Raw genomic sequence first — 12,484 nt, forward strand, 5'->3', positions numbered from 1 at the left:
AGTAACAGCTGGTGGTACTTTGGACCTTGACCCCCCCTACGACCCTAAAGGAAACCCCCCCAGAAACCGACTGTAAAATAACTGTGTGCAACATATACCTTTTTTCCCATAAGGAAGCATTGTTGCGTAAAGACGCATTTAAGTGAACTGTTTACCTGTAAAAATCAATATTTAAAAAAGTAAGTTCTTGGTATCAAAATTTACATAAAAATATGACTTGCTTTTCTAAAATTGGGTCTAATTTATTCTTGAGTGTGTCTCATTCATTGCTTCTGTGAGTACAACAAATGTTTAGCACTACCCTCTAATAAGCCTAAGCTGCTTGGCCACATTACCACAAAAGAGAGCATTTAGAGTGATCATTTTTGCCTCTGGAAACCAATAAGGGTTGCCTGGACTTTTTACACAGTGTACCTCATTTTGGTCCACTATATAAAGGGACAGCTCCCTACACAAACCATATATTTCGATTTGCCTATCTCACTTAATTAGTGTTGAAAATTATTATGGAAACGTTACTGTGCTAGATCATAGTTTATGGCCTAAAATCCATTTACCTTTCTATACAATGTAATAGCCCCTAAAGCCACCTTCCATTACATATGGTAAAGGTGTTTTAATTAATGCTTGGGTTCAAATAAAAAAATCATTCATTTGACCAGGCAACCTACATCTCCAATGTAGGACAGTTTTTTGAGTGGGAAAGACGACGTCAAGGTTCTCTAGGAAATTATAACTGTACTATAAAAAAATCGAGTCTGAGAACATTTGTGACCAGTAGCAATAACAGCCAAATGCACCTTTACAGAGAAAACTGAATGACACTTGGCCATATATCAAACATACAGCAGCACAGTTTCAACCTTGGCAAAGCTTGCATCATTCTGCTTCTTTGGACACCAAATGTTGAACCTCCTCCAATTTAAACATGTAATTTGTTGTTGTGGAAGGATGGTCTGCTTCTTTCAGAACGTATATGCGCTATGAGGAAGAGTTTGTTGATTTTATTGGAAGTATTCTGGAGTGAGCAATAGAAGTCTGTTTGAGAGTATGGCCCAACATCCTGTGGAGAAGATCTAGGACAGCAGTGACGCAGGGTTTCTGGGCATGTCAAAGCGGGAATACCAAGAAGAGGTTTCTGTGTCCACTATTTGCAGTGCTATAAAGTTCCCAAAGCATGTACGTTCTCTGCTGTTGGATGGGAAATATCTCAGAACATGAACTAAAAAAAATTAGAACAATTTTTTGGCTCTGTGAAGGGACGATGAAACTTTTTCCAATTTGAGGACACCTTGTTGTACCAGTGCAGCATTCGGTGCGGAGAGCCATGCCCCTTTTGTACCGCTTTTGGCCGCCACAAATGTGGCAGGGTATGCTCAGACGTGAGTTCCTTGCTCACTTTGCCACTGGATTCAAGCAAGCCGGGCTGAAGACGGCTGGAATGCCAGAAACCGGTCCTCCGAAGCTTGTTTCCGGTCCAGGGAAGACATGGCTTGGCAGTTCGGGCTGGACTGTTCCCATGAGGCACAGGGTCAGACTGATTTGCATATAGCCATGTCTAAACTGGGGTGGCAGATAGGGCTAAAGAACGGAGATGGATTAAACCCAGATCTTTTGACTGGGTGTGAGTGTTTGATTGATTCAGATGCTCCGTCCATCACCACCCCCTTTTGGCCGCCATAAGTGTGGCAGGGTATGCTCAGACGTGAGTCCCTTGCTCACTTTGCCACTGGATTCAAGCAAGCCGGGTTGAAGACGGCTGGAATGCCAGAAACCGGTCCCCGGAAGCTTGTTTCCGGTCCAGGGAAAACATGGCTTGGCAGTTCGGGCTGGACTGTTCCCATGAGGCACAGGGTCAGACTGATTTGCATATAGCCATGTCTGAACTGGGGTGGCAGAGTGGGCTAAAGAACGGTGATGGATTAAACCCAGATCTTTTGACTGGGTGTGATGTTTGATTGATTCAGATGCTCCGTCCATCACCACCCCCTTTTGTACCCCATTTATCTGAGATGGCTTGTTTGGCACACAGAAATGTATATCAGTCAAGGAGGCACATCGTTTTATATTTTCCACACTAACTTGGTCCACTCAAGCAGTATACAAGGAATATTTGAGATTGAGACTGCGACTCTCACTATTGTTTTGATGGCTCAGAGTACCACTCCCTAAGTATGTACATAGTGGAGTACCGTCCCACACTGTGTGGGTCAGTGTGTCCATGTATACGCACACTAGCCAACAGTGGTCAGGTCTCTTACGACTGATGCGTTAAATTGTTTAGCATAAGGTGTGACTAGAGCAGCATTTTTTTATGCATAATGCAGCGAGAAGGAGCCAAGTGTTATACTGGCACATACTTAAAGCTTTCATTCTGCTGAAAGGCAAGCCCCTTTCATGTTAATGAAAGGACATTACAGTCCACTTATTAATTAGGTCTCCAAGTTTGATGCACCTAGCTTCCTGTCAGATTCTTGGCAGGTCATCCTATCTGAATCTAGGGTGAACTCAGGTTTGAGAATGGAAGATGAAAACCTTGTAAGGTAGTGCAATCTAGACCCATACAATTAGGCTCAATTGTGTTATCGTTTGGGATGAGCCAAGGTACTCCTGCTTTACCTCTTCCCAAATATCAAGTCATGTACTGCGCCATTAAACAATAATAAACCAGTGATATGTAACAAAACTGCTATACTATTCTGGGCAGAGTAGAACATCCTGGTTTGCTTATGGACAACTTACCTTCTTGCTCCTTTGGCTTTGGGATTCTTTGCAAACAAGGAAGCATCTAGGGCCTGCAATGATATTCCTTTTGTGCCGAAAAGCCTCTGCGCTCTTTCTTCTAGGGTCCTGAAGAAAAGCGTTTCATTATTGACAAATAGATCCAACTGTATCAAATTATATTTAACTTGGTTTAAGGAATATTATTGCCTCAACCTTCTACTCCAAATCCTCCCAACAGTAGGAAAACCCAGATAACAGTTCTAAAATGTTAAACTGTGTAAATATTTTATGACAAAAGATGAATTAAGCAAACCAGAATAATTTGGAGTACAACTTGGAATGAATAATACAAAATTAAGCACTGTACACTCAATATGCCTTGCCTTTTTGGGCTCTGCCTCATATCTTCATTATTCTTTTCCTGAGCAGCTAAATCTTCACAAAGGTTGCTTCCCCCATTCTGTCACAAATGCCAACACAAAATGACACGCTAGGCATACACTGCATAAATTAAAATTGAAGTAATGTATTCTGAATCCATCACTTTATATTCTTCTAAAAATACAATGACTATTTCTAGCTTACCAAATTGATCTGCTATGCATTTATAATTGTAAATATTTTCCATGGACCAAGGGAAAGCAACTGTTATTTGTTGTTGATCACAAAAAATGCCAGGAAAGACGCTACTTTTTCTCAGCAACACTTTTTATCTCACAAATGAGTACTAAGAAAAATGTCTGTCTGCGTCATCTTGCTGGACAAGAAGAAGCAAGAAGACCCAATTCTGATGCTTCATTAACAATCTTATTAAAACAAACTAAAAGCATCATGTATACACCACCAGAAGGCAGTCAAATCATTTGTGGTGTGCATGTCGCTACAGCACAATTACCATGGTACAGGGATAAAAACAATATGGCATACCTTGCTAACTGCAAACTAACAAGTAAAGGAAGTGTGCTACAGTAAAAAAACAATTGCATATAATCATTTTCAACAAATGTAAAAGAATAAAGAAATAGAAAATGTCTTACCCTCCACATTTTAGACCAAGTGCCATCAAGGCAGATTTCAATCTGTCCAAACCAAGGGAAGCTAATTCCTATTTATAAAAAGAAACACAATACAGAGAAGGATTACTTCACTAGAGTGCACAATCTTAGCATGGGCCAGGGTTATTCAAAATAAAATTCAAACAGATGGCCAAAAGGTTTTTAACCACCCACTCATCTCAACCAAAACAAAGATTAATAAACGAAATCAAGATAATTCAAGTTAAACAAAACTGCAGCTTTATAGGACTGTCCATGATTACATATTTCACAGTAGTAAATATTAATTTCATAAAAGATACTCAAAGAGCAAAATGAAGCAACAATAGTGTTAGGGTGACAAATTACACTTCAGAAGAAAGGAAAATGCTACTTACCCAGTATGCATCTGTTCTTGACATGTAGAGCTGTAGAATCTCAGGATTATGCTTAGATCGCCATCTAGTATTGGGCCTGGATGTTTGCACTTTGTTTTTCTTCAAAGAAGTCTTCTTAGTCACGAGGTAGGTGACTTCTCCTTTCGGTGATAGTGTGCATCTTCGAAGAAGTCTTCCTAGTCAACAGGTAGGTGACTCCTCCTTTCCGTGATAGTGTGCATGGTCATCGACACCATCTTCAGATTGTTTTCCCACAGAGGGTGAGAGAATGGAGTAGTAGTAAAGAATAGAGAAGTCCATGTGTATATATATGAATAGTAACAAGAGAACTACAGAAGTTACAAGAACCCGGGGAGGTGGGTGGGCGCATGAGATTCTACAGCTCTACATGCCAAGAACAGATGCATACTGGGTAAGTAGCATTTTCCATTCGAGGCATGTGAGCTGTAGATCACATGCTTATGCATTGACTATACAGCAATCACCCCTAAGCAGTGGTTATCCTGTAACTGATGGAGTTGTGTGAAACAGCATTTTAAGTACTGCTTGGCCCCGCATTAGCCTGTTGTCTGGCTAACACATCTACACAATAGTGCTTGGTGAATGTGTGTGGTGGGGACCATGTTGCAGCTTTGCAGATGTCAGTAAAAGGGATGTTCCCTAATAAGGCCATAGTAGCTCCCAGCTTACGAGTCAAATGTGCTCTAGGGGGTACCATTAGAGTTCTTTTGGCTTTTGCATAGCAAATCTGAATACATTTAACAATCCACCTAGCAATACCTGATTTGGATATAGGATTGCCCTTGTGAGGGGATGTATGACATTACAACGCATGCTTTTACCACGCATGCCTTTACAACGCGGTTTTTACAACGCATGCCTTTACAATGCATAGTGCTTTGGGGCGCTGGATAGTGAATAGTTTAATTTACTATTCCAACTTCAGTCCCCGTGGATAGTATGGAAGGTGTTGGATAGTAAATTAAACCTATTCCCTATCCTAAAGCGCCCCCCAGCGCAATGCGTTGTAATGGTTTGCGTTGTAAAAGTTGCGTCGTAAAGGCACTGCGTGGTAAAAGTTGCGTTGTAAAGGATGTTTACCTTGTGAGGTGGTGCAAAAGCGACAAAAAACTATTTGGTCTTACGAAAAGATTCAGTTATTTCAGTATAATACAACAGTGCTCGTCTAACATCTAAGGAAGTGGTTCCCAAACTTTTTACTCCTGAGGACCTCCGCTGAATCACTACTGGAAGCCGGGGACCCACAAGCAATTTGTACAATTTAAATTTCTTTTTAAAAACGCCTTTCGAAGCAGAGGCAATTTCAAGATGGAGACAGACTGAATTGGGTTTATTGGCATGGACATGTATGCATACAGCAGTGTATTATTTAGTGGTACAAGTCTCATGCTCTCAGCCATAGCAGCACCTCTACATTCCAGAGCCTTGGAGTGGTGACCCTTCCTTACAGCAACAGGTTGAATGATTGTGAATTATTAGCATTTTTATTTATTCACAGTTTAAGGTCTAAAATATTATACAATTATGAAGCATTTTATAATAAAGACATGCCCCAAGGAGCAACGAAAATTGTGAAAATTCTAACAAGATAGTGCACAAAGTGTGGAGTCCAGTGTACAGAGCAAATTCAAGGTCTATATTAGGAGTTCATCATGGAACTGCAAGAGATGGCAGGAAGGTATCTGCACAGGAGGCATATTGTTTCAGCGAGATCATGGAACAATGCTATGCCAATTACCATAAACCCCTGTTAGACAATCTTTAGTCACAGACAGCAGAACAAGGGTGGAGCAGTGCAGTTAAGGCATACTTCAGAGAGGCCTCGCGTGGCACCTGACATGACCCTCTCCAGTTAGAAAGCCCACTGCCCCGTCCCTTGCCAACAACAAACTGCAAAGGCTACACAGAATAAGAGCTTAATATGTCTGAATATGAAAGCTTGACAGCACACGTAATTCACCAAAGGGCTTGTGGAAAGTGAGCAATCAGACAGCAGCATGAAAGCCCTACTGCTGATCCTGGCTGCATCTATTTTTGCCTGCCTGCCAAGTAACGGTAACCTATACACATATGCCTTTCAACGCTTTACTGCTTTTATTGTATTGCCTGCATTTTCATTGTTGTGTCCGTCTTACCCCGCTGCCTGTACGTGGTCCGTGCCCCTTTTTCTTCCTTCTGTTACCCTCGCTGTCCCCGTGCTCTCTCTGCCCGATCTTTCCTTCTGTACCCCTTGCTGCCCCGTGACTCTGCCCGGTCTTCCCTTCTGTTCCCCGCACTGCCGACGAGCCACTCTACCCGTCCTGCCTTCTGTTCTTAGCTGCCCCTATTTTTCTGTATTCTGTATTTTGCCTCTGTGCCACTCGTTTTTTGTGCCTTTCTGCCCTCTGTTCCACTAGTTTTTCCCTCGTTTTTTGCGACGTTCTGCCCTCTGTTCCACTCATTTTACCCTTGTTTTTTGTGCCTTTCTGCCCTCAGTTCCACTTGTTTTCCCTCGTTTTTTGCACCTTTCTGCCCTCTGTGGCACTCGTTTTTTCCTCGTTTTTTGTGCCTTTTTGCCCTCTGTTCCACTTGGTATTCCCTCGTTTTTTGTGCCCTTCTGCCATCTTCCACTCGTTTTTTGAGCTTTCTGCCCTCTGTGCCACACGTTTTTTGTGCCTTTCTGCCCTCTGTTCCAGTCGTTTTTCCCTCGTTTTTTGTGCCTTTCTGCCCTCTGTTCCATTCGTTTTTTTGTGCCCTTCTGCCTTCTGTGCCACTCGTTTTTTCCTTGTTTTTGTGCCCCTATTGCCTTCTGTTCCACTCGTTTCCCCAGCCACTGTGCCCCCTGCGGCCCCGCCCCCCCTGACTGCCCATTCACTGCCACCGCCTCCCGATGGTATTGTTGTGGTCTCGCCGCCCCTGCGCCAACATTCACACCTCTTGTGTGCTGTGAGGACGCATGGGCGTTTCATTTTTTACTAAGACAGGCACTCGAGTCCTGCGGACCCCCTGGGAATGTCTCACGGACCCGTGGGGGTCCGCGGACCACAGTTTGGGAAACGCTGATCTAAGGTGTGAAGAGCTCGATCTTCAAATGAGCCAGATTGAAGGAAGAAAACAGGTAATTAAACCGACTGATTCATGTGAAATGCAGATACTACCTTAGGCAGGAATTTAGGATTTGGACGAAGAACCACTTTATCTTTGTGTAGCTGGAAAAAAAGTTCTTCTATGATTAGTGCCTGAAGTTCTCCCACTCTCCTTAATGAAGTGATTGCAATGAGGAATGCTGTTTTCAAAGTGAGGAATTGTAGTTCACATTTGTGCATGGGTTCAAATGGTGGGCCCATTAACCTTGTGAGGACTATATTAAGATTCCACAGTGGGGAAGGTGCAAGTCTTGTTGGTATAACTCGTTTCAGCCCTTCCATAAATGCTTTGATTACAGGCACTCTAAAGAGCGATAAATGTTGCTTATTTTGAAGATAGGCTGCAATTGCAGCTAGATGCAGTCTCATGGATGTATAGGCCAAAGATGACTGTTGCAAATGTAACAGATAGCAGATAATGTTTTGTATGGAAGCATCAAGAGGGTTGATGGTATTGTTATTGCTATAGATAACAAATCGCTTCCATTTCGCTGCGTAGCAGGCACTTGTGGTAGGCATTCTGGCCTCCTTAATAATGTTCATACAGTCTGGTGGAAGGTTCAGATAACCAAAATCTAGGACTTCAGGAGTCAGATCGTGAGGTTCAATTGTTTGGGATCTGGGGGCGTTTGATTTCTCCATGGCTCTGTGTGAGGAGACTGGGAGTTAAATGCAATTTTTGATGCGGTGCCAGAGAGAGTTCCAACAGGGTTGTGAACCAGGGTTGACATGCCCATGTTGGAGCTACTAGGATTAGTGTGAGGTGTTTGCCTGAGTTTCCGAACCACTAATGGAATGAGTGGGAGAGGTGGAAAAGTGTAAGCAAATATCCCTGACCAGTTCATCCATAGAGCATTGCCTTTGAATAATGGATGTGGATACCTGGAGGAGAAGCTTTGGCATTTTGCGTTTTGGGGTGTTGCAAACAGATCTATGTGAGGGACTTCCCAAGCTTGGAAGCATGGGTGGAGAACCTGAGGGTGAAGTTCCCGTTCGTGTATTTGATACCCCTGCCTGCTGAGGTCTGCAATCTGGTTGTTGACTCCATGGAGGTGTTCCGCTAGGAGATAAATATTGTGAAGAATAGCCCACCTCCAGCTGTCTTGGGCTAAGTGGGACAGGTGGAGAGTGTGTCCCCCCCCCCCCCCCCCCCCCCCCCGTTTCTGTAAGTAATACATAGCTGTCATGTTTGCCAGACGTGATCTTGAAAGGCTTTGAGAGTTAGAAAGATTGCTATCAGCTGTAAGTGATTGATGTGTAGCAACCTTTGCTGGTGGCTCCAGAGGCCTTGTACTGGGTGTTGTTTAAGATGAGCTCCCCAGCCAGTTAGGGGCGCGTCCGCTGATAAAAAGGTCTGTGGAACAGTATCTATGAAGGCCCGTCCTTTTGACAAATGTTGCGTGTTCCACCACTGCAGAGAGCGATGAGCATGGGTGCTTACCAACACTAGATCGGTTAATAGATCGTGCGACTGGTTCCACTGACTGGCTAAGAATTCTTGAAGTGCACGCATGTGAAGCCTGGCATGGGGAACGATTATGATGCAAGACGCCATCATTCCCAACAGCTGCATAAAAACTTGAGCTGGAAGTGGGTGATTGGCTGGAGAATTAACGCCTGAATGTTTCGAATTCTGGCTGCGTTGGGAAACGCCAGAGCCCTTTGAGTATGTAAAGTGGCACCTAGGTAGTTTTGAATTTTGGCGGCTGGCTTAAGATGGGATTTGAACACAGACTGTAAACCCCAGTTGGTGAAGTAACTGAATGGTTACGGAATTATGCTCGCTGCATTGTTGATACGTGAAAGCTTTGATGAGCCAATCGTCCAAGTATGGGAAGACATGGATGCCTTTTCTTCTCAGATGAGCAGCTACTACCGCCAGACACTTTGTGAAGACTCTGGGGGCAGTAGTGACTCCGAATGGGAGTACCTTGATTTAGTAATGTTGACCTGCTACTGTAAACATGAGAAATTTCCGGTGAGCTGGGTGGATTGGAATATGAAAGTAGGATAGGAGTCTGTTAAGTCTAGAGTAGACCGAAAGTCGCCCTTTAGCAAAAGAGGTAGTACCTGTTGGTGTTAACATGTGGAAATGGTCTGACTGTATGTAAAATGTTAGTTCTCTGGGATGTAATATTGGTCTGAGAGAGCCATCCTTTTTGGGAATTAAGAAGTAAAAGGAATACACGCCCGACCCTTGATGTTGTGGTGGTTAGCTCCTTTTAGAAGTAGAGACTGTACCTCTTGTTTGAGGAGGTGTAGGTAATTTGGTGAAAGTTTGTGCGACTTTGGGAGAATGTTTGGAAAAGTGTGGATGAACTCCAGGCAGTAACCTGAATGGATAATTTGTAGAACCCATTTGTTTGTTGTTATTGATTGCCACTTTGGTTGGAATTGTAACAGTTATCCCCTGACAGGTGTTAAGTGGTCGGTGGGAACTTGTGGGCAAGTCACTGCTGTGTATTGGAGAGGGGGGAGAGGGGGGGGGGCGCGGTGGGCGGGGGTCGGGGGTGTACGTGTGTTCGAACCTCTACCCCTACTTTTGCCGTTGTTTCCTCTATAACCCCCCCCTGAAGTAGGTTTTGGAACCAGAGGGTTGGTTATTGCCCTTAAAGGTGGATGCAGATTCAGAGGAAATATTTTTGGATCCTGCCCAGTAGAAAGAGCGCCAAAATGAACCATGGCCATGTGTAAACGGAAGAGCTCCCATAGCCTCTTCAGTATCTTTTTTCATCTTCTCAACTGAAGACTCTACCACCGGCCCAAAAAGGTGTTCTTTATCAAAAGGTGTTCAATATGGAGGTCTGAACCTCAGGTTTGGACCCTGATATGCGTAGCCAGGCGTGTCTTCTTTAAAGAACACTAGTGTTCGCCGCTCTGAAGATGTGTCAGCAGCATCTAGGGAGCACCTAATTTGATTGCTTGAAATTAATTGTCCCTCACGTACCAGGTCTTGCGCTTTAGATTTATGTTCTTGGGGTAGAAATTGGATGAGTTGCTCCATTTCATCCCAATGCGCACGATAATATCGGGCTAGCAACGGTTGTGTATTAGATATGCGCCAGAAGTTAGCTGTCTAGGAGGCTACCCTTTTTCCTGAAGCATCGAGGAGCTTTGACTCCTTATCTGGGGGTGGAGTGTCTCCAGTAGTTTGCCCTTTTGCATGCATTGGAAACTACTAACGAGTCTAAGGTTAATTGTCCTCTTATGCAGACTGGATCAGATGGTGCAGGCTTGTATTTTTATCCACCCTAAGGGTAAGGATATGTGCCCTGAAAGGATCCTTAAATATCTCGTCTACATGCCTGGTCATTCCCTTCAGCATGGGCAACATATTTGTTGATTTTTGTGTGCCGTTTAATGTTTCAAAAAGGAAATCCTCTTCAAGAGATTCTTTATGGAGCTGGACCCCATGGTAATTGGCAGCCCTGCCAAGCAATTCAATATAGCCTACACTGTCGTCTGGTGGAGAGGACCTGGTAGGATATAGGTCAGGATCATGGTCTGTGGGTGAGTCAGTGTTGTAGTCATCCCACTCATCTGTAGGTCCTGGCTGATCTTTATTTCTTTATTTGTATACCCATCACCCTGATTGTCAGGTGTATGTGGTGGTGAGTGCTCAGGTGAAGTTGGCACAGGTAGTGACCGAGGCAAAGATGGTGATGGAAGAGGAGGAGGGGGAAGGGTTTGTTCCACTATTTCTCTTCTTCAATGGAATATGATATTCCTCTTCGGTATTAGCCCCACTCTTTAGAGTCACCTTAGTGGTAATGTGTCAAGTTTTTGGATGTATGACCATTATTGTCTGTTTTGATTCCCGTTTCTCGAGCCAAAACTATGCTTTTTAGGTGACTTTGGTGTAGCAGCCTGTTTCGGCGACGACTGTTTCGGGTTGTTATTTTCAGAACCGAGGTGGTTTTCGGTGCAGAGTGGTGATGGTCTGAGCCGGACTTTGTCTTCGACTCCGAAGGCTTTGGTTCGGTACCTGACTTGGCGTGGGGGTTTTCGATGCCGGAAGGCTTTTTGGTAGGCTTTGGTACCAAGCCAGAAGTCGGGGCATCGGAAGCGTGGTCTCGGTGCCGACCGGAACCCGAGGGCGCAGGTTGGTCTGGAGCCTTCTTTTTCGGTTGACTTGGGAGTCGGGGCAAGGTAGGGACTGTACTTACAGTACGTTATCCATGCGGGATGCCTTCATCCTGGTCGGAGCCATCGTTGGAAAGGGAGATTTGTTCCTGTTCCTCCTCAGCTCAGATAGCGTCGCCGGCTTCTTCATCAAATTCAGGTACTAAGAGGTCCGGAATGGAGCCTGTGTGTTGGCTCTGCATGCAACGTTGTCGAGCCCAACGGTCGCGAAGAGTCTCTTTGGAGCGGAAAGCTCGGCACGCGTCGCAGTCCTGTTCACCGTGTTCCAGTGACAAACATCTGGTTGCACACTTCTTGTGAGTCAGTGCACAGGTATTTCGCGTGGCATAGAGGACAAAATTCAAAGAGTTAGTTTAATCGACTGCAAGTCGAACCAGGTCTAGGCCCGACGGCCTACCACGAGCTCTCTGCTCGAAATAGGGTTTTTATCAATAAACACGATACGCGGAGAACGCGATCAGAAACAATACCGTCGAGGGTGAGTGTTCTAAGCACTGAGAGAAACCAAAGAATTGGCGTAGAACAGGAGCGTAGGGGATAACATCCGAACCTGATGGCTGAAAAAAACGATCTGAAGATGGAGTCGATGACCATGTGCAAAATAGCCCAAAGGATGAGTCACCAAACTCGTGACTAGGAAGACTTCTTCAAAGCAATACAAAGTGCAAACATCCGGGCCCAACACTAGATGGCGATCTTTGCATAAGCATGTGATCTACAGCTCACATGCCTCGAACATAACTTTTCCATTTAAAAGAACATCACAGAGTGAAAACTTTGTACATTTCAACCAGTAGATGAAAGTAATTTCAGCAGCAAGTTGGGAGAGCAATCCAAATGTGGATGTGATCTTACCTCCCATGATGAAAAGGCAGAGAGGTCCAGGTGAGCTCCGGCATGAGTCAAGGCACTACTAGTCTCTTTCTGTGAACAACAAGAACATTCTAAGAAACCTTTCAAAATAGTGAGGTATCTGAAGCAAACACGTTTAATGCACCTGATTCAGTAAACTTTGCCAAACGTAAATGCCAGAAGTTCT

General features: G+C 44.2%; 1 protein-coding gene across 1 annotated transcript in view; it reads right to left on the reverse strand.

The window, feature by feature from the left end:
* The window catches only part of SF3A3 (splicing factor 3a subunit 3), a 255,515-nt gene that overhangs the window by 104,082 nt on the left and 138,949 nt on the right, over positions 1 to 12,484 (reverse strand). The window contains exons 9-11 of the mRNA XM_086956436.1: positions 12,301 to 12,369; positions 3,762 to 3,829; positions 2,743 to 2,850 (exon numbers count right to left, since the gene is read on the reverse strand). Coding sequence (XP_086812562.1) covers positions 2,743 to 2,850; positions 3,762 to 3,829; positions 12,301 to 12,369 — 245 coding nt within the window. The remainder of the gene's footprint in view (positions 1 to 2,742; positions 2,851 to 3,761; positions 3,830 to 12,300; positions 12,370 to 12,484) is intronic.

Source organism: Lissotriton vulgaris, chromosome 2_1 (genome assembly GCF_964263255.1).
Source record: "Lissotriton vulgaris chromosome 2_1, aLisVul1.2, whole genome shotgun sequence".
NCBI classification, from domain to species: Eukaryota; Metazoa; Chordata; class Amphibia; order Caudata; family Salamandridae; genus Lissotriton; species Lissotriton vulgaris.